A 27,295-nucleotide genomic window follows, 5' to 3' on the forward strand; every position below is an offset into this window, starting at 1 on the left:
TCTTGACCTCTATTGATTCCATGTATCAACATTACTAATAGTTAATGTGATGATCAATATTCTTATTTTTTTCATTTTTTGATTATATAAAAATTGAATTGTGTTTTTAGAATGACTAAATTGCTTGTAATTTTATAATACAAGTTTTGCAGTTTGGTTGAATATTAATTCTCTTTTTTTTTTAATTGTTTGAATTTCATTGTATCATTCTAGTAACGTCTAAAGTGTTATTCCTAGCTTATTGTGCACATATGGTATAAGTAGAAAGCTATACATCCATTAATAACATTATAGTAAAAATCCAGACTTGATAATATCATATACAATATGCTTTGGAAAAAAATAATTAAACACCACACAAATCATTTTAATACAAGTTACTAACATATAATGATTTTTAAAAAAATGTTTATTTGTGTATTAACTTATTAGATGCTAATGTTGTTGTAGGCTTCTGGAAATTGTATATTTATATATCCTTCATTCAATTTAAGGAGAGAAAATGAATCAAGGATGTATTCATATAATATGAAGTCTTGCACAAAACACCATTACTACAAAATTTCCTCCAAAGTTTCTAAATCTTTCCTTTAATGGAGGAGATGAAATCTTTGATTCTTCCCCATTCAGCCAAAACAATACTCTCTTCCTCCTCGGCAACCTTGGCCATGGCCTCATACTCTGCCCATTGCATTTCCAATGCTTCCAACTCCATTTTCATTTCCTTGGAACTTTTAAATATCTCCTTCCCTTCAGCCAACATATTCTCCCTTTCCTTTTGTGCTTCTTCAACTTGTACATGGAGGGCAGCTAGTCTTTTCTCTACCTGTTTCACCTCTGATTCCACCTCCTTATATCTGATTAAATTACGATCCAATTTATGCGTAATTGTCAACTTAATAGATTCCTTCTCAGTAAGAAAATTCTTGTCCTGCAATGCTTTCGCTGCTCGGTCAGCTAGTTCTTTCAAGCTCTCCTCCATGGCGAACAACTCTTTTTTTTGCTCAATTGTAAGGGTGGTAGAGGAACAATCAAAACTAGCTAGTATCTTGAATGCATGCTTAAGTGGAGAAAGCTTCCCTGAATCGTAAAAATTAACCGGGGTCATATTCAAGGCTTTTTCTACTTTAGCCAGTGCTTCCTTTGCTTCTTCTCGAGAAAAAATAGTGTTGGAGCTCCAAAGCTTAGACTCTAAGCTAGTGAAGAATGTGTTCATGTCTTCCTCAGTAGGCTCCTCAGGTTCAATAGCCTGAAATGGTGGAATGGAAATCATACTGATACATAAATGCATTAATATTACCGACAAGTTAGCTGACTTACCATAATCTGGCAATAAGGTGGAGTTGGTGAAGGATTAGTGATTTCAACTGCTTTGGTTGATGTAGTTCTCTGGTTGTCCATGGCTGCCTTAACACAATCACATTCCTTGGTCTTAAGTTTATCCGAATCAGTTTTGACTATCAATTCGTGTGAAATAAATCCAATACTCCTATCAGTGAAAACGTAGGCTTCAACCAAGCATGCATCATTGACGAGATAACCTCTTTTAGGGTTGCGTAATTCAGTAAGAGGTAAGAATAAAGGGAAGCCCCAATCAGCCCGATTCACATTGAACACATGTGTAGCGACTGCCAAAAGTAGCAAGAGTGTCTATCATCACCAACCACTTGAGTCATTGACGAGTGTCTATCATCACCACCGTGCCAGCAACAGGTGGAGAGGTATACAAAATGAATGCTCAGCCCCCAAAGCAGATAAAGGCAAAATACCCAAAACAAAAAATGAAGCTGAACAAGGGATTTTGATCAAGAGCAATCAGGAAACCAAATTATAAGTAACTTCGTTTTCCTAAAGCTTTAACGAAGAAGTGACCCAAGATAAATAACAAAAAGAATTGAATTATACAATTGGTTCATGTAGTCACCCTTAAGAGCTAGCATTCAGTATACTATGACCATCTTTGTATGAAAACAAATAAATTAGAATCAAATAACTATTACCCATAGTGATTACATGTGTTTTGTACACTCATTAACTAAGAACAACCATAAAAATGCTGATCCTTTGTTTTATAGAGATGCTATTGGTTTAACAAAAAAAAAATACCTCCCGCAATGGAAAGTTCACGATCAAATTGGTTGATCACTGCTAATCCGAAATGGGCATAACTGCTCCATCCGGCAGGCAAAGTTGATGAATCTGCAACACGTAAATAAATTGACAAATGATCCGCAGTGTTCCCCTTGGGGAAGATAAGAATTCGCCTGCCAAATAAGTTGGCTAATCCAAGTCATGGGACATAATCATAAAATGCAAATTAAAAAACATAACCAAAAAGAAAGAAAATCAACGTTACCATTTGTTGCCATCAACAGTGAAATTTTCAGAGCAAAGCTTCTTGTCTTGAATAGTGGAGAAGTTCTCAATCCTCCATGTGACCTTCGTTACTTGTCCACTAACATCCATAGACTTACTATGAACATCACTCAAAACTTCAATCTTCCATGTCACCTTCGTTATTTGTCCATTAACATCCATAGGCTTAGACTTACTATACACTGCACTCAAATTTTCAGGAAAAAAACCAGGGCATGGATTAGAGAATTTGGGAAAGCAAAACAAAGTTCATAATTATAAGTAGAAGCTATCTAGCTATCTATATATATATATATATATTAATACCTTCCATTATGAGATAAAGTGGAGGTAGAAGATGCTATCTGCACAACGTCGAGAGGAAGATTCAAGGTTTCCTTTCCCAGCGAGCGATGCTCCTCCTTTGATTATTGACAATTCGAGTCGTTTCGTTTCCCATAAAGTCAGTCTTATTGACGCTAACAATTCTTTAAGCGGTTAAATTTTATTATTAGCCCTTATATCATCTTAAATTACTAATTTAGTCCTTATACTTTTCCTTTACACTTTTAGTTTTTTAGTTTTCCAAATTTTAAAATTTTAATCTTGATAATTGTTTCTCAACTTAATAGTCTTGTTAAATTTATTAAATTAAATTATGATATTTTCAAATTTTTATACCACAAATATATATTATCACATTCTAGATTATTATTTATATATAAATACTATAAAAAATTGTCATTTTAGTTATTAAATTTAATGGCTAGTAATGATTAAATTTTCAAAATTAAAAAAATGAGGAAAAAATAAATTATAAAACAATGATTAAACAAAAAAATTACTCTTACAATTCACTAAAAGTTATTTTCCCTCGAGATGTATAAACCCTAATCCCATTCAGCTGGTAGCTAAGCATGGAACCAGTTGGCTTGAGCAACTCGACACATGTGCTGCAATTTGGCAACATGTGTCCTTTCTTGGGTCAAGATTGATAGTGATTAGCGTTTTAGTGTTAGAAACCTTTTTAGAGTTTAAACCGTAATTTATTAAGAATTAAATGAGACTAAAAGGTTCTATATTATCCATAGAAAAGAGCATGAGAAAAAGAAAGAAAGAAAAAAAGAGAAAGTGAAATATAAGAAGAGATGGGGCTAAGCAGTAATAAACGAGACAAATCCTAGCCATTGCTTTTCCTCCTCAGCAACCTTGGCATTGACCTCATAGTTTACCCACTGCTTTTCCACTGCTTCCAACTCCATATTCATTTTCTTGGAACTTTTAAATATCTCCTTTCGTTCAACCAATCATGTGTATTTATTGCTTCTAGGTGCAATATCCACACAGCCTAGCACACGGCATGCGACACGGCCGTGTGACCCAAAACAATTTGTTACACGATCTAGCACACGACCTACGACACGGGCATACACACAGGATAGGACACGGCCGTATGTCTTGACTACGAATGTTCACACGATCTGGGCTATGTCACACGACCGTGTGACCCCTGTTTTGCAAATTTTCTTATTTGTTTCGATTTGATCCCAAATTGTCCTCAAACTGTTTTTAAGGCCCATAAGTGTATTTTTCCCATTAATTGATTTGTTTGTCATATGTTTTTAATTTTATTTATTTAATTGTTTTGGAATGAAATCAAATGCTCTATTTTACTCAGTAACACTCTATAACCCTAATTCGTTAACAGAGACGAGTTAGGTGTTACAAATGCTAAGGAAATTTGGGACAAGTTGGAGGTCACTCATGAGGGTACATATCAAGTTAAGAAATCAAAAGTGGGAATGCTCAACCTCAATTATGAGACTTTCATGATTAAGCCCGAGGAAGACATTAAAACTATGTCCAATGGATTCACTATCATCATCAATGAGCTCAAGTCCTATAGGAAGACCTATCCCAATGAAGAAGTAGTGCGGAAAATGCTTAGAAACTTGCCTATGTCATGGGATGCCAAAGTTATAGCCATAGAAAAAGCAAAAAAACTAGAGACTCTTTCATTAGATGAGCTAATTGGCTCTTTACTCACACATGAGATGTGGCTCAAATTAGTGAATAAAGGAGAAGAAAAAGTTGAAAAGAAGAAGGTTGGTATTGCCCAGAATCTGACACAAGGGCTAACCCTATATAATAAAATTCTACTAGCATCTAAAAAGACATCCAAAAATAGAACGATCTGTTTCTTCTTTACTCCTGAACCAGAATCTCTTCCATCTTGACCTCTATTGATTCCATGTATCAACATTACTAATAGTTAATGTGATGATCAATATTCTTATTTTTTTCATTTTTTGATTATATAAAAATTGAATTGTGTTTTTAGAATGACTAAATTGCTTGTAATTTTATAATACAAGTTTTGCAGTTTGGTTGAATATTAATTCTCTTTTTTTTTTAATTGTTTGAATTTCATTGTATCATTCTAGTAACGTCTAAAGTGTTATTCCTAGCTTATTGTGCACATATGGTATAAGTAGAAAGCTATACATCCATTAATAACATTATAGTAAAAATCCAGACTTGATAATATCATATACAATATGCTTTGGAAAAAAATAATTAAACACCACACAAATCATTTTAATACAAGTTACTAACATATAATGATTTTTAAAAAAATGTTTATTTGTGTATTAACTTATTAGATGCTAATGTTGTTGTAGGCTTCTGGAAATTGTATATTTATATATCCTTCATTCAATTTAAGGAGAGAAAATGAATCAAGGATGTATTCATATAATATGAAGTCTTGCACAAAACACCATTACTACAAAATTTCCTCCAAAGTTTCTAAATCTTTCCTTTAATGGAGGAGATGAAATCTTTGATTCTTCCCCATTCAGCCAAAACAATACTCTCTTCCTCCTCGGCAACCTTGGCCATGGCCTCATACTCTGCCCATTGCATTTCCAATGCTTCCAACTCCATTTTCATTTCCTTGGAACTTTTAAATATCTCCTTCCCTTCAGCCAACATATTCTCCCTTTCCTTTTGTGCTTCTTCAACTTGTACATGGAGGGCAGCTAGTCTTTTCTCTACCTGTTTCACCTCTGATTCCACCTCCTTATATCTGATTAAATTACGATCCAATTTATGCGTAATTGTCAACTTAATAGATTCCTTCTCAGTAAGAAAATTCTTGTCCTGCAATGCTTTCGCTGCTCGGTCAGCTAGTTCTTTCAAGCTCTCCTCCATGGCGAACAACTCTTTTTTTTGCTCAATTGTAAGGGTGGTAGAGGAACAATCAAAACTAGCTAGTATCTTGAATGCATGCTTAAGTGGAGAAAGCTTCCCTGAATCGTAAAAATTAACCGGGGTCATATTCAAGGCTTTTTCTACTTTAGCCAGTGCTTCCTTTGCTTCTTCTCGAGAAAAAATAGTGTTGGAGCTCCAAAGCTTAGACTCTAAGCTAGTGAAGAATGTGTTCATGTCTTCCTCAGTAGGCTCCTCAGGTTCAATAGCCTGAAATGGTGGAATGGAAATCATACTGATACATAAATGCATTAATATTACCGACAAGTTAGCTGACTTACCATAATCTGGCAATAAGGTGGAGTTGGTGAAGGATTAGTGATTTCAACTGCTTTGGTTGATGTAGTTCTCTGGTTGTCCATGGCTGCCTTAACACAATCACATTCCTTGGTCTTAAGTTTATCCGAATCAGTTTTGACTATCAATTCGTGTGAAATAAATCCAATACTCCTATCAGTGAAAACGTAGGCTTCAACCAAGCATGCATCATTGACGAGATAACCTCTTTTAGGGTTGTGTAATTCAGTAAGAGGTAAGAATGAAGTGAAGCCCCAATCAGGCCCATTCACATCGAACACTTGTGTAGTGACTGCCAAAAGCAGCAAGAGTATCATCACCAACCACTTGAGTCATTGAAGAGTGTCTATGATCACCACCGTGCCAGGCACAGGTGGAGAGGCATACAAAATGAATGCTCCGCCCCTAAAGCAGATAAAGGCAAACTACCCAAAACAAAAAATGAAGCTGAACAAGGGATTTTGATCAAGAACAATCAGGAAACCAAATTATAAGTGGCTTCGTTTTCCTAAAGCTTTAACGAAGAAGCGACCCAAGATAAATGACAAAAAGAATTGAATTATACAATTGGTTCATGTAGTCACCCTTAAGAGCTAGCATTCAGTATACTATGACCATCTTTGTATGAAAACAAATAAATTAGAATCAAATAACTATTACCCATAGTGATTACATGTGTTCTGTACACTCATTAACTAAGAACAACCATAAAAATGCTGATCCTTTGTTTTATAGAGATGTTATTGGTTTAACAAAAAAAAAAATACCTCCCGCAATGGAAAGTTCACGATCAAATTGGTTGATCACTGCTAATCCGAAATGGGCATATCTGCTCCATCCGGCAGGCAAAGTTGATGAATTTGCAACACCTAAATAAATTGACAAATGATCCGCAGTGTTCCCCTTGGGGAAGATAAGAATTCGCCTGCCAAATAAGTTGGCTAATCCAAGTCATGGGACATAATCATAAAATGCAAATTAAAAAACATAACCAAAAAGAAAGAAAATCAACGTTACCATTTGTTGCCATCAACAGTGAAATTTTCAGAGCAAAGCTCCTTGTCTTGAATAGTGGAGAAGTTCTCAATCCTCCATGTGACCTTCGTTACTTGTCCATTAACATCCATAGACTTACTATGAACATCACTCAAAACTTCAATCTTCCATGTCACCTTCGTTATTTGTCCATTAACATCCATAGGCTTAGACTTACTATACACTGCACTCAAATTTTCAGTAAAAAAAACAGGGCATGGATTAGAGAATTTGGGAAAGCAAAACAAAATGTAGGGTTTATAATTATAAGTAGAAGCTATCTAGCTATCCATATATATATATAGATATATTAATACCTTCCATTATGAGATGAAGTGGAGGTAGAAGATGCTACCTGCACAACGTCGAGAGGATGATTCAAGGTTTCCTTTCCTAGCGAGCGATGCTCCTCCTTTGATTATTGACAATTCGAGTCTTTTATTTCCCATAAAGTCAGTCTTATTGACGTTAACTTTCTTTTTTTCTTTTTTCAAAGACCTTATTGCTTAAGCTACTTCGCCTTTAAGCAGTCAAATTTTATTATTAGCCCTTATATTATCTTAAATTACTAATTTAGTACTTATACTTTAGCTTTACACTTTTAGTGTTTTATTTCTCCAAATTTTAAAATTTTAGTCTTGATAAATTTTATTCGACTTGATAATCTTGTTAAATTTATTAAATTAAATTCTGTTATTTTTAAAATTTTATACAAAAAATATATATTATTACATACTTAATATCTAGATTATTATTTATATATAAATACTATAAAAATTGTCATTTTAGTTATTAAATTTAATGGCTAGTAATGATTAAATTTTCAAAATAAAAAAAAGGAAAAAATAAATAATAAAACAATGATTAAACAAAAAAATTACTCTTTCAATTCACTAAAAGTTATTTTCCCTCGAGATGTATAAACCCTAATCCCATTCAGCTGGCAGCTAAGCAGGGAACCAGCTGGCTTGAGCAACTCAACACATGTGCTGCAATTTGGCAACAGGTGTCCTTTCTTGGTCAAGGTTGATAGTGATTAGTGTTTTAGTGTTAGAAACCTTTTTAGAATTTAAACCGTAATTTATTGAGAATTAAATGAGACTAAAAGGTTCTGTATTATCCATAGAAAAGAGCATGAGAAAAAGAACGAAAAAGAAAAAGAGAAAGTGAAATATAAGAAGAGATGGGGCCAAGCAGTAATAAACGAGACAAATCCTAGCCATGGGAGGAAATCAGGCAATGACAAAATCATTGACTATCGGAAAAATCCTGCATAAAGTCAAAACTATGTACCATGAGCAACTCTTAGCTCTTGGCAAAAAGCAAATCCTGGGTGGAGGAGATAATCCTGTGGAGAGCCTACTGATGAACGGGAAAGAGAGCATGCAATGGGTAGTGTTTTTTGTTTTTTTTTTCTTTAATAAAAAATTTGTTGATATAATGATACAATAAGCCGTGATTATCATGGAGACCGGTTCACTTTCTTGAGGCGAAGAGTTGGAGATCGTAAAGAATGAAGGTGAAGAGGATGTTAAGGTTGAGAGCTGAAGGTAAGGTAAATTGGTGAAGTATAGGCTTGGTATCTTTGGAGAGTGGATCTTTTCTTTTATCGTCTCTGAAGGTAATTGACGAGAGTCCTGTCTAACATGTTAGACTAATTATCTAATTATTATTGTGGAATGTGTGGGAGATAGAATAAATCCTATAATTCATTCAGATTTGATGGTATAGAGCGATTGAATCTACGTGATAACTAACAACATTACATAAACTTAAAAATGAAAGTATCGAATGACTTGCGACACAAGGTAGGACTTGTGGGCGAGTTCTCGATTTGTTGCCAATCGTCTTGTTGTTCGAGTAGGCCTCACACTAAATCTCACAGAACTTGATGTTATATTCTGTTTTCAAAGTAGCTTCTATTGAAGTATATAAGGTGCCAAGGCAATATTTCTCTAACTAAAGTTGTTTGTTTTTGCAGAAAGAAAACATTAAAGATTTCAAATATTTTAGGGAGGTGGGTCTATAATGATATGAACAAGAGGAACAATGAACATGTATCGAAATCCTTTTTTTTTTTCCCGTAAAAGACATCTAAATCATCTATTTGACTCTTTTTCATGTAAATGAACTCAATTTTATCAACAACAGAAACGAAATCAATTTTATAACAACTTTGACATTCAATTTCACTCGCATTGCCCACAAGCAGAATAAAAAATATGGTATAAGATCCAAAGAAAAATCTCAACATGAGCTTTGAAATAATGACATTTTTTTAATTATGTATTTTTCTGACATATTATTTTTTATTTACTTCCTTGGACTATCCATATATTCACTCCCTAACCTTTTTATCTCTCTTAGATAAAAGGATAATACGTTTCAGCGCACTTAAATTTAAACTGCATTGATAATAAAATTTCACTTAAATTTACATTCTTCTACACTGACAACAAAATTCAGTGTCGTTATATACATAATATTTATATTTGAACTTTGATATGGTTAAACTAAATGAAATTTAGTATTTTTTTTTTAAGTAAAAATATAAAGTCTTTAAGATCTTTAATTAGCAAAAAGAAATATGATCATTATGTTATTTTAAAGTTGTTATAATTTAGACCTTGTTGGGTAAATCGTTGAAAAAATTAAATTTATTGAAAATAAAATATTAGCTTTTTACCTAAAATTCTTGTCCTGCAATGCGTTTGCTGCTCAGTCAGCTAGTTCTTTGAAGCTCTCCTCCATGGCCAACAACTCTTTTTTTATTTGCTCAATTGTAAGGGTGGTAGAGGAACAATCAAAACTAGCTAGTATCTTAAATGCATGCTTAAGTGGAGAAAGCTTCCAAGAACCGTAAAAATTAACCGGGGTCATATTCGAGGCTTTTTCTACTTTAGTCAGTGCTTCCTTTGCTTCTTCTCGAGAAAAAATAGTGTTGGAGCTCCAAAGCTTAGACTCTAAGCTAGTGAAGAATATGTTCATATCTTCCTCAGTAGGCTCCTCAGGTTCAGTAGCCTGAAATGTGGAAGGGCAATCATAGTGACACATAAATGTATTAACATTACCAACTAATTTAGCTGACTTACCATAATCTGGCAAGGTGGAGTTGGTGAAGGATTAGTGATTTCAACTGGTTTGGTTGATACAGTTTTCTGGTTGTCCATGGCTGCTTTAACACAATCGGCTTCCTTAGTCTTAAGTTTATCCGCATCAGTTTTGACTATCAATTCATGTGAAATAAAACCAATTTTCCTATCAGTAAAACCGTAGGCTTCAACTATGCATGTATCATTGACGAGATAGCCTCTTGTTGGGTTGTGTAATTCACTAAGAGGTAAGAATGAAGGGAAACCCCAACTAGTAACACTCCACGTGAACTCTTTCATAGTGTCTGCCAAAAGCAAGAGTGTGTATCATCACCAAACACTTGAGTAAACAAGCTAATGACAGATTCTTTAAATAAAAAGAATGGCATAGGTAACATGTCTGGCATTTGTCTGTTTTGACCATGCCAAAGCCTCAAACAAGCTGAGCTACTGGGGAACAATGGGAGGTTACTTCTCATAGAATTCAATTCCTGCTTTCAACACAAGACCAATATGAATTCAAAGTGTCCGATTCTAGTTCATCTTTTCTGTTTCTATGTATGTATGTATGTATGTATATGCAAAGAAGGGACCAAGTAAATAACAAAAAGAACTGAATTACACAACTGGTTCATGCAGTCACCCTTAAGAGCTAGGGATGACCCTTACCCGATTATACTATGATCATTTTTGTATGAAAATAAATCATTTTTTAGAATCAAATAACCATTACTCGTTAAATAAGAACAACCGTAAAATGTTGTTCCTTTGTCTATGTTATAGAAATGCCATTGCTGCAACAAAATACCTAGTGTTTTCGAATTTTCACGATGAAATTGGTCGATGACTGCTAATCCAAAATGGGCATATCTACTCCAGCCGGAAGGCAAAGTTGCTGAATCTGCAACGGCGAAAAAAATAGACAAAAAAACCCTTTTGGGTAGATAAAAAGTCACCTGCCAAATAAGTTTGGCAAATGTAAAGGTGGGTTTGGATGGGCGATTGGGTGTGGTGCATTTAACCTACTTTTTTTTCTCACGCTACAGTATCTAATCACACCGCCACCGCTGTTTTTACACTAATCACAGTAAACGCACCGTCTATCCAAACTCACCCTAATTGGGAGTTAAAAAGCAAATTAAAACATAACCAAAAAGAAGAAAAATCCAAGTTACCATATCTTGCCATCAACAGTGAAATTTTCAGAGCAGAGCTTTTTGCCTTTAATACTGGAGAAGTTCTCAATCCTCCATGTGACTTTCGTTACTTGTCCATTAACATCCATAGGCTTAGACACTCAAAATTTCAGGTAAAAAAAAAACACAGAAGACGGGTTTAGACAATGGAAGCTTTATGATTATAAATAGAAGCTATATATATGTGTATATATATTAATACCTCCCATTATGAGATAATGTGAAGGTAGAAGATGCCATCTGCAAGCACAACATCGAGTGGAAGATTCAGGGGGTTTCTAACGAGCGACGCTCGTTCTTCTTTGATTATTCACAATTCTAGTCTTTCCGTCTCCCCCATAAAGTCAGTCTTGTCGACTTTTTAATTTTTATTATTAGCCCCTGTATTATCCGTAAAATACTAATTTAATCCCTATACTTTAGCTTTATATTTTTAGGTTTTGTACTTTTTCAAAATTTGACATTGTTGTAACAAACTATTGAATAGTTATTTTTGTTAAGTTTTATTATTTTCAAAATTTTATGCAATTAATATATATTATCATGTCATGTTAGGTTACTATTTATATCTAATACTCATAAAAAATTTATGTAATTTTAGTTAATAGATTTAATGGCTATCGTTTAATTCATAACTGAAACTTCAAAATTAGAAAAATATAAAGACTTAAAATGATTAAATTAGTGAACAATGACTAGACAAAAAAAAAGAAAATTACTCTCAAATTTCACTAAAAGTCATTATCCCACAAGTGTTTTCTTTTCTTTTTGCCATTTTTATACTATTAGTGTTAATAAAGTTGTCATAAGTTATTTTGCAAATATAAGTTGTAATGTATGTAGCTACAACATGAATAACATGGATTTGTCGTATTAAAAAATAAAGCTTTAAAATCATTGCTTAAATAAAAGTTATAAACCGTGAAAGAGTGATAAGGGAGTGGACACTCATTCATTGCTGAAAATAAAACAGAAAACTAACAAAAGATACAAGAGTTGTTTATACAATTTAGTTTCTCTATGTTTGCGGAGTCTAACTTAGTGGAAAATATCCACTATCTTCAACACTTACAACAAGTGACATTGATCTCTCTTTTAAATTCAGCAATTAAAACCACAACACAACAGATCAATATGCACTCATACACTAAAGTTTCTCACAATGACAAATTAAGTGTTCAATTCTCCTAGTATAATAATCTATACAAGCCACAAAATTAAATAGAATCCTATAGAAGTCACTCAATTAAATATAATATTTCGAGACTTGCTTATATAAAAAGATCTATATCAATCCCTATTAAACAAGGATAGAACAAGATAATACAATATAATAATAAAGTACAAGGTAATCATGGACTCTTGGTAGCTAAGCAATCAATGTTCCAATTCAATCCAACATCCACGATCCAAAAGATTAAATAGAGTGATCTGATTTGATTCAATCTCTAAAATATATTTCTCCAAGTGATATGATTTTCAATAACGAGCTAGATATATGTTCAATAAATTGTCAACATCTCAAATATGGAACTATCTAAAACAACTTTAATGGTAAGAGAGTAGCCACTCCCTTGGCACTTAATTATCAGTTTCGTATTTTTCTACGAAAAAATAACTCCCTTTAATTTTATTAACACTTTTTTTTTGTTTTTTAACTCTCTTTAACCCATTTTAGGTAAACTATACAGATGGTCACCCAACTATGCTCGCGTACTTATTTTGGTCACCAGCTTTAAAAATTTTCAATTTAGGTACTAACGTTTGAATTCATTTTTATTTTGGTCACTCGTCGTTAAATTGATAACAAAAAAAACCTTTTTTTTTTCTAACTAGTATAATGTAACACCCCAAAATTTAGTCTTTAAGAAAGAAAATTATTTAAAAGGTGAATTAAGTATTTAGAGAGAAAGTATGAATAATGAAAATTATTAAGGGTTAAATTGCAAAATTTTGAAAGTCGAAAGACTAAAAGTGAAATCAACCATTTTTTAAAAGGAGGAGAAATTGAATAAATATTTTTATGGATGTGATAGGGATATGTATTGGTATGTGAAGTTGAAAATTTGAGATAGGAATTAAATTGAATAAAATAGAAAAATACATGGAATAAAGTGCAATTTTCTCATTTTCTAATTATATAAAAATTGCTTCTAATTTTATAATACAAGTTTGGCAGTTTGATTGAAGAATATTTCTCGTTTCTTTTACTATTTGATTGTTTAAATTTCATTGTATCATTCTAGTAATGTCTAAAATGTTAATAAATTATACTTGTAAATATTACTAGCTTATTGTGCATATAAACTATTCATACATTAATAACATTATAGTAAAAGTCCAGACTTAATACTATCATATTATATGATTTGGAAAGAAAAACAATTAAACACAACACAAATCATACCAATCCTATAAAATTCCTTAAATCTTTCTGTTAATGGAAGAGATGAAATCTTTGATTCTTCCCCATTCAGCCTCTACACTTTTCTCTTCCTCCTCAGCAACCTTGGCCATGGCCTCATATTCTGCCCATTGCTTTTCCAATGCTTCCAACTCCATTTTCATTTTCTTGGAACTTTTAAATAACTCCTTTCGTTCAGCCAATATAATCTTCCTTTTCTTTTCTGCTTCTTCAACTTGTACATGGAGGACAGCAACCTCTGATTCCACCTCCTTATATCTGATTAGATTACGACCCAATTTATTAGTAGTTGTCAACTTAAAAGATTCCTTCTCAGCAAGGCAATTCTTGTCCTGCATTGCTTTCGCTGCTCGGTCAGCTAGTTCTTTCAGGCTCTCCAACATGGCCAACAACTCTTTTTTTTGCTCAACTGTAGAGGGACAATAAAAACTAGCTAGTATCTTGAACGCCAGCTCAAGTGAAGTAAACTCCCGAGAGCCGTAGAAATGAGCAGGGGTCCTATCCAAGGCTTCCTCTAATGTAGCCAGTGCTTTCTTCGCTTCTTCTTGAGAAAAAACAATGTTAGAGTTGGAAAGCTCAGACTCCAAGCTAGTGAAGAATGTGATCATATCTTCCTCGGTAGGATCAGCAGGTTCTAAAGCCTGCAATGGCGGCAAAGAAATCAATAATAGATACATAGATGCATTATTCTTAACAACTAATTTACCTGACTTAACACACTCTGCTCAGAAGGATGAGTTGGTGAATCAGCTTCATCGGTCTTATGTCTATCCGAGTCAGTTTTGATCATAAATTCATGTGAGATCAAACCTTCAGTCCTATCGGTAGAAACGTAGGCTTCAAGTAAGCATACATCATTGACGAGATAGCCTCTTTCAGGGTTTTGAAATTCCCAGAGAGGTAACAATGAAGAAAGGTCCAGACAAAGCTTATTGGCCTTGAATTCTGCCATACCAACTGCCAAAAGCGAGTGTCTCTATCATCACCAACCACTTGAATAAACAAGCTAATGACACAATCGGCTCATGCAACAGAAAATAAGAGGAAGCAATAGGCAAGGAAAATAAATTGCATCAGAAAGAAGACATGGTGAACAAGCAATTACACAATCGGTTCATGCAGTCATATCTCAAGTCGAACTTCCCCTAATCCCATGCCATGACAATCTTTGTATGAACATAAATAAAACAAAATTCGCAAAGGGAAGAAAGCAATATGTGTGGAGAAGTAGATTCAATTCTTTAGAATCAAAACGCTATATCCCCATTAAATAAAGTAAAAAGGACAACCATAAAATGCTCATCTTTTGTTTGTTTTATGGAAATTAAATGTGATTGCCGCAACAAAATACCTTTTGTAATAGAAGTTTTACGATCGAATTGGTTGATGACTGCCAATCCAATTTGGGCATAAGCCCTCCATCCCCAAGGCATCGTAGCTGAATCTGCAACAACGCAAAAAAATGACGAATGATCCACATGGATCCTCTTCGTGTGGATAAGAAGTCGCCTGCCAAATAAGTATGCAAATCTAAGTCAGGTAGATAAAATGCAAACTAAAACATAACCAACAATAAGAAGATCAGAGTTACCATTTGTTGCCATCAACAGTGAAATTTTCAGAATAGAGCTTTTTGCCTTTAATACTGGAGAAATTCTCAATCCTCCATGTGACCTTCGTTATTTGTCCATTAACACCCATAGAGTTGGACCGACTATGAACTGCACTCAAAATTTCAACCCTCCATGTGACCTTCGTTATTAGCCCATTAACATCCATAGACTTCAATTTTCAGTAGAAAAACTGGGGTGGGTTTAGATTATAAGTTGAAGCCATATATATTTATTAATGCCCACACAAGATCCGTTCGTTTTCCGTGACTAAAAAATTAAGTGTTGGAAAAAATAATTATTAAATATTTAAATATTAAATTTAAGTTATAAAATTTTATTTAAAATTAAATATCGAACATAGATTGATAAAAAATAATATAATATTAAATTGGAATAAAACAAAATAAAAAAGATTGAATAAAATATTTTATTTACTTATCATTTTCTATACTTTTTGTAGAAAAAAATTCTAATTGTAAATTATCAAAACGTGTATAGAAAATTTCATTAATGTTTTTGAAAGCTCTTTAAATGACTCACACAAAAATCCCTCGAAAAGCTAAAGAGATTTCTTTGATAATTAATTAATAAAAATTAACAATTTTGTTTCAATTTCCAATAATATATCAAATTAAAAATTAATTTATTTGTATAAAAGAGCGTTAATTTATTGATATAAATTAAAAATAAAAAGAACTAACATTTAATAAGTAAAACCATTTTTTTTGCTGCTCTTATTTTTTAAAGTTAAAATTTCAGACTGTGTTTTTAAATTTCTATAATATATACTTAAGATTAAATGTTGCAAATTAAAGGTTGAAAAATTAAGTATTGAGTTTAAATTATAAAATTTATTTTGAATATTAATTAAAACTAAAATAAAATATAATTAAATTATTTGATAAATATAATTTATGATTTTTTTATTTAACATTTTTATCTTTATTTTTTGAAAAACTTAGTTATTTTATATAAAGATAAATTTAAATGTAAAGTTAATAATATAATTTTTGAAAAGTAAAATAAAATATATTGAGAAGATTCTCTATTAAGTGGTAAGTAAAATAATATAAAAAATTCTATCATGTGATTTTTATTATATATTATCAAATGCGTTTGAAAATTTTAAATTTCTAAAAATATTAGCCTTCATTCAGTTGGTTTAAGGAAATAGAGCTGATTTTAATTTTAATTTTTTTTAGAAATTTGAAAATATTAAAGAAACTACCATAAACAAAAATAACAGATAGTAGATGAATATAAGAATATAAAGATTTCTATTGTATTCCATACTTTTTCATCATACTTACAAGTAGTATATTCCACTATATATACAGGGAGATTAGACTCTTCATATTCTAATACATAAATAAGAAAAGGGTAAACTACAAAAATAGTCACTTTTGTTTGCCTCAGGTTACATTTTAGTCACTTATGTTTGAAATGTTACGTTTTAGTCACTTATGTTATTATTTTGTTACGAAGTGATCACTCTTCCGTTAAGTTCCGTTTTCTCCCTAACGGTAATCCTACGTGGCAGTCCAACTAGATTTTAAGTGCCAACTTAGATTTCCTAATGGGATGAGAATAGATTTTTAATTAAATAAATTTAATTAATTAAAAATTTTAAACCCTAAATCTTAGTTAAAAAACCGTTCATCTTCCCCTTTTTTTTAGTTTTCTTTTTCAGTTGACTAAGAAAGCTATTATCATCAGAATTTTTTATTCACCTACAAAAACAAAAGAGGATTCAATGGAGGGCCCAGGTATGTCTTTTTCACCGACAAATTTATGTTCTAAGACTTAAAATCAAGTGTTTGTCGACAAATTTATGTAATAAGATGAACTGCAATGACTGCAGCATGTGAAAAAATGATGTTTCAATTAACATCCTAGAATGAAAAGCCAAAACAGTTTGTTTCAATGGCTGAACCAGCTTTTGTTCAACTTGGGGCTTTTTCCATTTTTATTTGACATGGGATTATTTATTCAAAGAAAACCCAGAATTCCTACGTTTTGTTAATTTCCTACTTGATCTGGTTTCAGGTAAAAAAAGACAGAAATGGCAAACCAGCTTGGAGTTCTTAATGCGTTGGGTGCAGCAAAGACACAATGGTACCATTTGGGTTTCCTCACTGACGCTTATGACCTTTTTAGCATCTCTTTTTATCACAAAATTGCTCGGTCGTATTTACTACTTCGATGCACTTTTTGAAAATCCTGAAACTTTGCCTTCTCGTATTGCAGCTACTGTCAATGGTGTGGCCTTTTACGAAACTTTAACTGGACAGCTTTTCTTTGGTTGGCTCGTTGATAAATTAGGCCGAAAATGAGTTTATGGACTCACCTTGATGCTCATGGTGATCTGTTCCACTGCCTCTGGATTTTCCTTCGGAAAGTCTCCAGATGGTGTAATGGCAACCCTTTGCTTCTTCAGGTTTTGGCTTGGTTTTCACATGCTGCAGTCATTGCAGTTCATCTTATTACATAAATTTGTCGACAACCACTTGATTGTAAGTCTTAGAACATAATTTTTTTGGTGAAGAAAACATACCTAGACCCTCCATTGAATCCTCTTTTGTTTTTGTAGGTGAATAAAAAATTCTGATGATAATAGCTTTCTTAGTCACCTAAAAAGAAAACTAAAAAAATAGGGGAGAGGAATGGTTTTTTAACTAAGATTTAGAGTTTAAAATTTTTAATTAATTAAATTTATTTAATTAAAAATCTATTCTCATCCCATTAGGAAATCCAAGTTGGCACTTAAAATCTAATTGGACTGCCACGTAGGATTACCGTTAGGGAGATAACGGAACTTAACAGAAGAGTGATCACTTCGTAATAAAATAATAACATAAGTGACTAAAACGTAACATTTCAAACATAAGTGACTAAAATGTAACCTGAGGCAAACAAAAGTGATTATTTTTGTAGTTTACCCATAAGAAAAAGTGGTTACAATGAGATGAAAGGTTTAAAGAATATGGAAGGTGGAAGGTCAGGGGAGATGAAAGATGAAGGGTTGAGCATCCATTAAATAACATTCATAATACTCCCCCTTGGATGTTCATTATATAAAGGATATGTCTCACTAACGGTGAAGGAGGTGTGATTTCTACTGGTTTGGTTGTAGGAGTTTGCTAGTTGTCTATGAATGCCTTTACACAATCAACTTTCCTGGCCTTAAGTTTATTCAAATCAGTTTTGACTATCAATTAATGTGAAAATCAATCTAGAGTCCTATCAGTGGAAACATATGCTTCAACCAAGCATATACCATTGACGATATAGCCTCTTCTAGGGTTGTGTAATTCAGGAAAACGTAAGAATGAAGTGAAGCCCCAATCAGCCTCTTTCGCGAATGCTGAGTGACTGCCAAAAACAAAAGTGCCTTGTCATCAACAACCAGTTCAGTACACAAGCTGACAGGTTCTGTGAAGAAAGGATGATACTCAGCATATCAGAGACCCACTGACGCTTCCCCTATTCCCATACTATGGCCATCTTATATATGTTCTTTAAACCCATTAAATACGAACAAGAATAAAATGATGATCCCTTGTTTGTACTACAAAATTGTGATTGCTACAACAATATACCTCTTGTAATGGAAGTTCCATGATTAAATTGATTGATGACCTCGAATCTGACTTGGGCATATTTAGTCCATCCGTAAAGCAAAGTAGCTAAATCTACAACATCTAAATAAATTGACACATGATCCACATCGTTCCCCTTGGGGAAGATAAGAATTCGCCAGCCAAAAGAGTTCTATAAATCTAAGCCATGGGAAGATAAAAATGGAAATAAAAAACATAAAACAACAACGACAACAACAGGAAGATCAAAGTTACCATTTGTAGCCATCAACACTAATGTTAGAATTGTGTGACTTAAATTCTTGTAAAAATAAAATATAAGTGGCAAGATAGGGGGATTTACAAGTGGCATCCGTATAGAAGTTTACTTCCTCTATTTGATGTTGATTAGAATAATGTGTTTTAAACCTTCCTGTATTACTTCTATTTGACTTTGACTAGAATATGGTTTTACAAGCCTATAAATAGACGTAGTCGTCTCTCCTTTTGTATTAGTTTTTTTTTTAGAAAGGGTTTCCATGTAAAATTTTATGTATTTTCTTCTTCTTTTTTCGATTCTTAGCCATTATCGACAGTCTACTTTTTTACAAGTAAAAACTTGAGAGTAGAGCTTTTTGACTTTAAGACTGGAGAAATTATGAATCCTCTATATGAACTTCCTTATGTTTACATCAATATCCATATACTGAAACTTACTATCCACTGCACTCAAAATCTTAAACATTACATACATAATAAAGAAAGAAAGGGTTAAAAGTAGAAGCTATATACCTGCCATTATTAGAGAATGTGGTGCTACCTGCACTGCAGAAACAATAAAGAAAGAAAGGGTTATAAGTAGAAGCTATATACCTGCCATTATGAGAGAATGTAGTGCTACCTGCAATGCAGAAACGTGGAGGGGAAGAAGATTTGTTCCTAGTTTGATTAAATATTGACAAATTATCTTCTTTCCCAAAAGTCTTGTTCACTTCAACCACTTAGCCTTTAAGTTATACTTTTTTTTCCTTTTACTATTTTTAAAAATTAATAGAATGTTACATAAATATATTTTTCTATTTATTTAAAAAATAAAAAAATGATGGCAAATTCTATTAGTTGAGTCACTCAAGTATTAATGTATTTTTATTTTGGTCATCTAACTTCAAACATTTTCAATATTATCACTAAAATTATCAATGTTGATTTTTTTATATGTCAAAAAACCCTTAAGAAAATGCAAATAACAAATCAATTAAGCCCCTGTATTAAATTCACACCCAATTAAGCTCCTGTCGTTAACTAAAATAATCAATTAAGCCCTTCCGTTAACAATTTCTGTCATTGACCATGTTGAAATAAATTGATGAACCAATCAGATGGTAACACGTAACAACTTTTAGTTTAATTTAATATTTTTCCCTTAAAAATCATAAAAATAAAAAATTATAAAAATATTTAAATTGATATAAACTTATAGATATTATAAAAATATAAAAAAACTAATAAAACTTATTTAAAATATTTAAAATAAAAATATATTAGAATAACTTTTAAAAATTATAAAAAAATCATAAAAACGTGAATTGGACCAATTAGCTCAAAATTGGCAAGTGTATCGATCCCAAAAAAGCCTAATTTGGTTGACTTGGGAACCAAACAATAATTGATTTTTTTAAATAATTTTTATTAAACCAAAATTTCATGATCCAACTATTAGCAATAACGTATGCCAAAATGAAATATTCTGACCAAGGTTTTCATAACCAAACTATTGGTCGAATCAGTCAAGTTATTGATTTTGCAGTTTGATTGATTCATCAAGTTCAATTAAATAAAAAAATAAAAAATATATATTAAAAAAATTGGTTCAACCGTCCGATTCCCAAGTCAACCGGTCTAATGGCTTTCTTCGAATTGATACCCTAGCCAATTTCTGTCTAATCAGTCCAACCAACTGGTCTGGTCCAATTTAAGTTTTTATGATTTTTATAAGTTTAATTCAATTTTAATACTTTTAATAATTTTTATGATGGTTCATGATTTTTTTAGTATTTTAATACATTTTTATAATATTTTAAATATGTTTTATTAATTATATAATTTATTATATTTTTTACATCTTTTATAATATTTATATTTTTTAAGTTTATATCAATTTTCATATTTTTTTGATAATTTTATTCTGATTTTTCCTTTTCTATGTTTTTTTTATAAATTTTAAATATTTTATGGAAAAAAATATTAGATTAAACTAGCAGTTATCATGTATTACCATTTGGTCAGTCCGTCAATTTATTTTAACAGTTAATATGGTCAATGATAAAAACCGTTAAGGACTTAGTTAATTAATTCAGTTAACGACAAAAGCTTAATTAGATACCAATTTAATACAATAGTTCAATTAATTTTTTTGTACTTTCTTAAAAGTTTTCTTAACATATAAATCTTTTTTCCCACTGCTCAGGTTTACACATTTTCCAATTTGTCACAAATAAATAATAAAAAATTGATTTTGGGCCGAACTTTATAAATAATTCAAAAGTGGGCCTTGGACTAGACCAGTCCTAAAATGATTGGGCATTTTTAAACCAAACGGTTTAAAATTGACAAAACTAAACAATATGCTATATCTTTTGCCAAAACTCATTTAAACATATTAAGATTTAGAACCCAGATGATGACTTTTTGATGGTTAAAGAGTCTTCACCACTTCAGGTGTGATCTGAATTCGAATCGCACTAATTGCGTTTATTGTTCGAGCTTTATCCTGTTTCTATAATTCAAAAAAAAATTATAAAACAAACCATTCAACAATCTATATCTCAAGCTACCTAACTATTACCATATTTTTATTTTAATCACTCACTCATTAATATTATCAACATTTAATATTTTAATCATTCGTCTATTAAATTATTAACTAAAATAATTCTATAGTACAAGGAACTCTTGGACATTTTGGGTTCTAATAGATAATATTCATTAGTTAAAGAGAAGTAAGGATAATTTAGAAAATACATAATTTCTAGAAAATATTTTAAACACAATATTAGACAAAAGCAAAACCAATTACACAAATTAAGATGCATATCTAGCTCAAAATACCAATCCTATAAAATTCCTTCTACAGTTCTTAAATCTTTCCGTTAATGGAAGACATGAAATCTTTGATTCTTCCCCATTCAGCCTCAACACTCTTCTCTTCTTCCTCACCAACCCTGGCAGTGGCCTCATACACTGCCCATTCCTTTCCCAATGCATCCAACTTCATTTTCATTTCCTTGCAACTTCTGTATATCCCATTTCGTTCAGCCAACATCTTCTCCCTTTTCTTTTGTGCTTCTACAACTTCCTCATGGAGGGCAGCAAGTATTGGATCCACCTGTTTCACCTCTGTTTCGACCTCATTATATCTGATAAGGCTACTCTCCAAACTACGAGTCATTGTCCGCTTGATAGATTCCTTCGCAGCAAGTTGATTCTTGTCCTGCACTGCTTTCGCTGCTCGGTTAGCTAGTTCTTTCAATCTTTCCTCCAAGCCCAACAACTCATTCGTTTGCTCAATTGTAAGGGTGGTGGAGGAACAATCAAAACTAGCTAGGATCATGAATGCCTGCTTAAGTGGAGAAAACTTCCCTGAATCGTTAAGATCAACTGGGGTCATATTCAAGGCTTCGTTTATTTTAGCCAGTGCTTCCTTTGCTTCTTCTTTAGAATAAACAATTCCAGAGCTTGAAAGCTCGGACTCTAAGCTAGTGAAGAATTTGTTCATGTCTTCCTCAACAGGCTGTTCAAGTTCAATGGCCTGAAATGGCGGAAAAGCAATCATAGTGATACATACATAAAAGGAATTATTAATAACAACTAATTTGGTTGACTTACCAGAGTTGGTGAAGGATTAATGACTTCTACTGGTTTGGTGGTTGTAGTTTTCTGGTTGCCTATGGCTGCCTTAAAACAATCACCTTCCTTGGTCTTACGTTTATCCAAATCAGTTTTGACTATAAATTCATGTGAAATCATATCTACAGTCCGACCAGTGAAAACGTAGGCTTCAACCAAGCATGCATCATTGAGGAGATAGCCTCTTTTAGGGTTGCGTAATTCAGTAAGAGGTAAGAATGAACCGAAGCCCCGAATAGGGTAGTTCGCGTTGAACTCTTTCTTAGTGGCTGCCAAAAGCAAGAGTGTGTATCATCACCAAAAACTTGCGTAAACAAGATAGTGACATATTCTAAGAAAAAAAAAGGGCATAGATAACATATTTGACATCTGGTCTTCGACTGTTTTAACCATGCCAAAACCTGAAACAAGCTGAGCTATTGAGGAACAATGGGAGATAATACGAAACCCATGACCATTATGAATTCTAAGCTTCCTCTGTAACCCCCCCCCCCGGGGGAAACTTATTCTAGTGGCTCTGTTCCAATTGTTATCGTCAGTAAAACAACATAAGAGGTGTTGGTTCTAGTCTATCTTTTCTATTTCTATGTATGTATATGGAATGCTCAAGCATTCACCACTGAGCGAGAGAGGGCCCAGGTGAGCCTACCTATTGTTTTGGAATTTTCACGATCGAATTGGTCGATGACTGCAAATCCGAAATGGGCATATCTAGTCCATCCGGAAGCCAAAGCTGCAGAATCTGCAACACGTAAAAAAATTGACAAAAAACCCACATTGTTCCCCCGTGGGTAGATAATAAGTTGCCTGCCAAATAAGTTTGCAAATCCAAGTCATGCAAGGGAGTTAAAAAATCAAATTAAAACATAACCAAAAAGAAGAAATCCAAGTTACCATTTACTGTCATCGACAGTGAAACTTTCAGAGCAGAGCTTGTAGTCTTTAATACTGGAGAAGTTCTCAATCCTCCATGTGACCTTCGTTAATTGTCTATTAAGACCCATAGACTTACTACCAACATCACTCAAAACTTCAATCTTCCATGTCACCTTCGTTATTAGTCCATTAACATCCATAGGCTTAGACTTGCTATCCACTACACTCAAAATTTCAGTTGAAAAAAACAGGCATTTAGACAATGGAGGGTTTACGATTAAAAAATATAAGCTATCGAAGATGCCATCTGGACAACGTCCAGAGGAAGATTCAAGGTTTCCTTTCCTAGCGAGCGACGCTCCTTCTTCTTTGATTATTCACAACTCAAGTCTTTCCGTTTCCCATAAAGTCAGTCTTGTTGACTTTTTAAAGACCTTGTTGCTTAAGCTACTTAGCCTTCAAGCAGTTAAATTTTATTATTAGGCCCTATATTATTACTAAATTAGTAATTTAGCCCCTAAACTTTAGTGTTAATTTTTAATTTTCGTACTTTTTAAATTTTAAAAATTTCCCCGACCTGATAATCTCGCTAATTTTATTAAGTTAAATTATATCATTTTCAAATGTCCAACAGTTTTAAAATCTTTCCTTTAATAGAATAGGTGAAATCTTTAAGTTTTCTCCAGTTAACCTCAATAATCTTCTTGAACTTTTTTTTCAAAATTATTCTAAAAAAAATAGTTAATTACGAAAATAATATATTTTCGACAATAAAAATAGATCACGACAACACCACCTCTATCATTACTTGATGATTATCGCTTGTCACCATTATATTTGATACCACCTATATGTATTTTTTTTAAATATATTTTAAATATATAAGTATTCTTTTTTAATAAGTGTGGGAAACTGTAGAGAAGTGCATAGAGATATATCTTTGGCTTTCTTTACATTACTCCGGGTATTTTACTAAAATAATACAAAAAATAAAAAAATATTGAAATAGTATACTTTTTTTTTATTTACTAAAATGGTACAAAAAAACAGTTAAAAAATTAAAAAAAAAAAGCAGAAATGGGCCTGCCACAGGCGGCATCAAAAGTGCATGGAGCAGAGGCAGCACCAACATGTTTGTATTTCGACCCTTTATTCGTATTTTTTTCCAAATTTTATTACCTTAAAAAATATACTATTTTCTAATTTTATTATTTTACATTATTTTAGTACATTATATTTGAAATGTATTCATTTAGTATGTGTTTTATTGAAAGTAATAGAATTCGGAAAAAAAATACGAACAAAGGGTTGAAATAAGGGTTTTTTTAAATTTATTTAAAAAACACACTAAATGAATACATTTCAAACATAATATACCAAAATAATGTAAAATAATAAAATTAGAAATTAGTATTTTTTTAAAGTAATAAAATCTGGGAAAAAATATGAACAAAGAGCTTAAATAAAGGTTTTTTTAATTTATTTAAAAAACACAGTAAATTAATACATTTCAAACATAATATACTAAAAAGATTGGACATTTTTAAACGAAACGGTTTAAAATTGACAAAACTAAACAATATGCTACATCTTCTGCCAAAACTAATTTAAACATAATAAGATTTAGAACCAATATGATGACTTTTTTATGGTCAAAGAGTGTTCACCACTTCAGGTGTGACCTGAATTCGAGTCGTATTAGTTGCATTTATTAACAACTAATTTGGTTGACTTACCAGAGTTGGTGAAGGATTAATGACTTCTACTGGTTTGGTGGTTGTAGTTTTCTGGTTGCCTATGGCTGCCTTAACACAATCACCTTCCTTGGTCTTACGTTTACCCAAATCAGTTTTGACTATAAATTCATGTGAAATCATATCTACAGTCCGACCAGTGAAAACGTAGGCTTCAACCAAGCATGCATCATTGAGGAGATAGCCTCTTTTAGGGTTGCGTAATTCAGTAAGAGGTAAGAATGAACGGAAGCCCAGAATAGGGTTGGTCGCGTTGAACTATTTCTTAGTGGCTGCCAAAAGCGAGAGTGTGTATCATCACCAAAAACTTGCGTAAACAAGGTAGTGACATATTCTAAGGAAAAAAAAAAAGGGCATAGATAACATATTTGACATCTGGTCTTCGACTGTTTTACCCATGCCAAAACCTCAAACAAGCTGAGCTATTGGGGAACAATGGGAGATAATACGAAACCCATGACCATTATGAATTCTAAGGTTCCTCTGTAACCCCCCCCCGGGCCGAAACTTATTCTAGTGGCTCTGTTCCAATTGTTATCGTCAGTAAAACAACATAAGAGGTGTTGGTTCTAGTCTATCTTTTCTATTTCTATGTATGTATATGGAATGCTCAAGCATTCACCACTGAGCGAGAGAGGGCCCAGGTGAGCATACCTCGTGTTTTGGAATTTTCACGATCGAATTGGTCGATGACAGCAAATCCGAAATGGGCATATCTAGTCCATCCGGAAGCCAAAGTTGCAGAATCTGCAACACCTAAAAAAATTGACAAAAAAGCCTCATTGGCCCCCCCTGGGTAGATAATAAGTTGCCTGCCAAATAAGTTTGCAAATCCAAGTCATGCAAGGGAGTTAAAAAAGCAAATTAAAAAACATAACCAAAAAGAAAGAAAATCAACGTTACCATTTGTTGCCATCAACAGTGAAATTTTCAGAGCAAAGCTTCTTGTCTTGAATAGTGGAGAAGTTCTCAATCCTCCATGTGACCTTCGTTAATTGTCCATTACGACCCATAGACTTACTACCAACATCACTCAAAACTTCAATCTTCCATGTCACCTTAGTTATTAGTCCATTAACATCCATAGGCTTAGACTTGCTATCCACTACACTCAAAATTTCAGTTAAAAAAAACAGGCCTTTAGATAATGGAGGGTTTACGATTAAAAAATATAAGCTATAGAAGATGCTATCTGGACAAAATCCAGAGGAAGATTCAAGGTTTCCTTTCCTAGCGAGCGACGCTCCTTCTTCTTTGATTATTCACAACTCCAAGTCTTTCCGTTTCCCATAAAGTCAGTCTTTTTCACTTTTTAAAGACTTATTGCTTAAGCTACTTAGCCTTCAAGCAGTTAAATTTTATTATTAGGCCCTATATTATTACTAAATTAGTAATTTAGTCCCTATACTTTAGTTTAAATTTTTAATTATTGTACTTTTTAAATTTTAAAAATTTTCTTGACTTGATAATCTCTTTAAATTTATTAAGTTAAATTATATCATTTTCAAATGTCTAATAATTTTAAAATCGAAGAGGTAAAAACTTTAATTTTTCTCCAGTCAACCTCAATAATCTTTTTAAACTTCTTTTTAAAATTATTCTAAAAAAATAATTAATTACGAAAATAATACACTTTCCACAATAAAAATTGATGTCGTCAATTTCATGACAACACGACCTTTATCATTACTTGATGATTGTAGCTTGTCACCATTATATTTGATAGCACCTATATGTATTTTTTTAAATATATAAGTATTCCTTTTTAATAAGTGTGAGAAACTGTAGAGAAGTGCATAGAGATACATCTTTGTCTTTCTTTACATTACTCTGGAGATTTATTTATTTATTGTTTTGTTCGAATTTAGACAGAGGGAGAGCTGGTTTCGTCATCAATG

At 32.4% G+C, this 27,295-nt stretch overlaps 5 protein-coding genes across 8 annotated transcripts; all 5 read right to left on the minus strand.

Annotated features, from left to right (window-relative positions):
* Positions 1 to 488: 488 nt before the first annotated feature.
* Positions 489 to 2,818, minus strand: LOC107915727 (MATH domain and coiled-coil domain-containing protein At3g58270). The gene is made up of 5 exons (XM_016844861.2): positions 2,683 to 2,818; positions 2,357 to 2,558; positions 2,107 to 2,264; positions 1,321 to 1,628; positions 489 to 1,249 (listed from the first exon to the last, which is right to left on the minus strand). Exons 1-5 carry the CDS (start codon positions 2,687 to 2,689, stop codon positions 578 to 580), a joined length of 1,347 nt encoding a protein of 448 aa, XP_016700350.2. The 5' UTR covers positions 2,690 to 2,818; the 3' UTR covers positions 489 to 577.
* A 2,256-nt stretch (positions 2,819 to 5,074) lies between these two features.
* On the minus strand, positions 5,075 to 7,435 carry LOC107915726 (MATH domain and coiled-coil domain-containing protein At3g58270). Of its 3 annotated transcripts, none has more exons than XM_016844859.2 (5): positions 7,313 to 7,435; positions 6,940 to 7,141; positions 6,690 to 6,847; positions 5,907 to 6,214; positions 5,075 to 5,817 (listed from the first exon to the last, which is right to left on the minus strand). In XM_016844859.2, the coding sequence occupies exons 1-5, from the start codon at positions 7,404 to 7,406 to the stop codon at positions 5,164 to 5,166; spliced, it is 1,416 nt and encodes a 471-aa protein (XP_016700348.1). In that variant the 5' UTR covers positions 7,407 to 7,435; the 3' UTR covers positions 5,075 to 5,163. The 3 variants fall into 3 exon arrangements, with proteins under 3 accessions (XP_016700348.1, XP_016700347.1, XP_016700349.1); XM_016844858.2 differs by having other exon boundaries at positions 5,075 to 5,835; XM_016844860.2 differs by having other exon boundaries at positions 5,075 to 5,835; positions 7,275 to 7,425.
* A 2,150-nt stretch (positions 7,436 to 9,585) lies between these two features.
* LOC107916095 (uncharacterized) lies at positions 9,586 to 11,561 on the minus strand. 2 transcript variants are annotated; one of them, XM_041103438.1, is made up of 4 exons: positions 11,225 to 11,561; positions 10,858 to 10,950; positions 10,050 to 10,354; positions 9,586 to 9,978 (listed from the first exon to the last, which is right to left on the minus strand). In XM_041103438.1, the coding sequence occupies exons 1-4, from the start codon at positions 11,235 to 11,237 to the stop codon at positions 9,676 to 9,678; spliced, it is 714 nt and encodes a 237-aa protein (XP_040959372.1). In that variant the 5' UTR covers positions 11,238 to 11,561; the 3' UTR covers positions 9,586 to 9,675. The 2 variants fall into 2 exon arrangements, with proteins under 2 accessions (XP_040959372.1, XP_016700751.2); XM_016845262.2 differs by lacking the exon at positions 10,858 to 10,950.
* Positions 11,562 to 13,578: 2,017 nt separating this feature from the next.
* Positions 13,579 to 15,487, minus strand: LOC107915724 (MATH domain and coiled-coil domain-containing protein At3g58410). The gene is made up of 4 exons (XM_016844856.2): positions 15,262 to 15,487; positions 15,022 to 15,179; positions 14,377 to 14,627; positions 13,579 to 14,311 (listed from the first exon to the last, which is right to left on the minus strand). The coding sequence occupies exons 1-4, from the start codon at positions 15,447 to 15,449 to the stop codon at positions 13,670 to 13,672; spliced, it is 1,239 nt and encodes a 412-aa protein (XP_016700345.1). The 5' UTR covers positions 15,450 to 15,487; the 3' UTR covers positions 13,579 to 13,669.
* A 6,333-nt stretch (positions 15,488 to 21,820) lies between these two features.
* LOC107915723 (MATH domain and coiled-coil domain-containing protein At3g58270) lies at positions 21,821 to 26,690 on the minus strand. Its single transcript, XM_016844855.2, has 6 exons — positions 26,301 to 26,690; positions 26,052 to 26,209; positions 23,662 to 23,863; positions 23,417 to 23,574; positions 22,747 to 23,036; positions 21,821 to 22,669 (listed from the first exon to the last, which is right to left on the minus strand). Exons 1-6 carry the CDS (start codon positions 26,480 to 26,482, stop codon positions 21,998 to 22,000), a joined length of 1,662 nt encoding a protein of 553 aa, XP_016700344.1. The 5' UTR covers positions 26,483 to 26,690; the 3' UTR covers positions 21,821 to 21,997.
* Positions 26,691 to 27,295: the final 605 nt, after the last annotated feature.

Source organism: Gossypium hirsutum, chromosome D10 (genome assembly GCF_007990345.1).
Source record: "Gossypium hirsutum isolate 1008001.06 chromosome D10, Gossypium_hirsutum_v2.1, whole genome shotgun sequence".
Taxonomy (NCBI): Eukaryota; Viridiplantae; Streptophyta; class Magnoliopsida; order Malvales; family Malvaceae; genus Gossypium; species Gossypium hirsutum.

What these genes read in the sequence shown, in the direction of transcription:
- LOC107915727 (XM_016844861.2), bottom strand. An exon ending in ACTGTTGATGGCAACAAATG is followed by an intron (nt 2,265 to 2,356) that starts GTAACGTTGATT and finishes CTTATTTGGCAG; the next exon opens with GCGAATTCTTATCTTCCCCA. An exon ending in TGAACTTTCCATTGCGGGAG is followed by an intron (nt 1,629 to 2,106) that starts GTATTTTTTTTT and finishes TACTTTTGGCAG; the next exon opens with TCGCTACACATGTGTTCAAT.
- LOC107915726 (XM_016844858.2), bottom strand. Translation starts at nt 7,406, where the DNA reads ATGGGAAATAAAAGACTCGAATTGTCAATAATCAAAGGAGGAGCATCG. An exon ending in ATCCTCTCGACGTTGTGCAG is followed by an intron (nt 7,142 to 7,312) that starts GTAGCATCTTCT and finishes ATTTGAGTGCAG; the next exon opens with TGTATAGTAAGTCTAAGCCT. An exon ending in TGAACTTTCCATTGCGGGAG is followed by an intron (nt 6,215 to 6,689) that starts GTATTTTTTTTT and finishes TGCTTTTGGCAG; the next exon opens with TCACTACACAAGTGTTCGAT.
- LOC107916095 (XM_041103438.1), bottom strand. An exon ending in TGAAAATTCGAAAACACTAG is followed by an intron (nt 10,355 to 10,857) that starts GTATTTTGTTGC and finishes TGCTTTTGGCAG; the next exon opens with ACACTATGAAAGAGTTCACG. An exon ending in CTCCACCTTGCCAGATTATG is followed by an intron (nt 9,979 to 10,049) that starts GTAAGTCAGCTA and finishes TCCACATTTCAG; the next exon opens with GCTACTGAACCTGAGGAGCC.
- LOC107915724 (XM_016844856.2), bottom strand. Translation starts at nt 15,449, where the DNA reads ATGGATGTTAATGGGCTAATAACGAAGGTCACATGGAGGGTTGAAATT. An exon ending in ACTGTTGATGGCAACAAATG is followed by an intron (nt 15,180 to 15,261) that starts GTAACTCTGATC and finishes CTTATTTGGCAG; the next exon opens with GCGACTTCTTATCCACACGA. An exon ending in AGCAGAGTGTGTTAAGTCAG is followed by an intron (nt 14,312 to 14,376) that starts GTAAATTAGTTG and finishes CCGCCATTGCAG; the next exon opens with GCTTTAGAACCTGCTGATCC.
- LOC107915723 (XM_016844855.2), bottom strand. Translation starts at nt 26,482, where the DNA reads ATGGATGTTAATGGACTAATAACTAAGGTGACATGGAAGATTGAAGTT. An exon ending in ACTGTTGATGGCAACAAATG is followed by an intron (nt 26,210 to 26,300) that starts GTAACGTTGATT and finishes CTTATTTGGCAG; the next exon opens with GCAACTTATTATCTACCCAG. An exon ending in TGAAAATTCCAAAACACGAG is followed by an intron (nt 23,864 to 26,051) that starts GTATGCTCACCT and finishes TTTTGAGTGTAG; the next exon opens with TGGATAGCAAGTCTAAGCCT.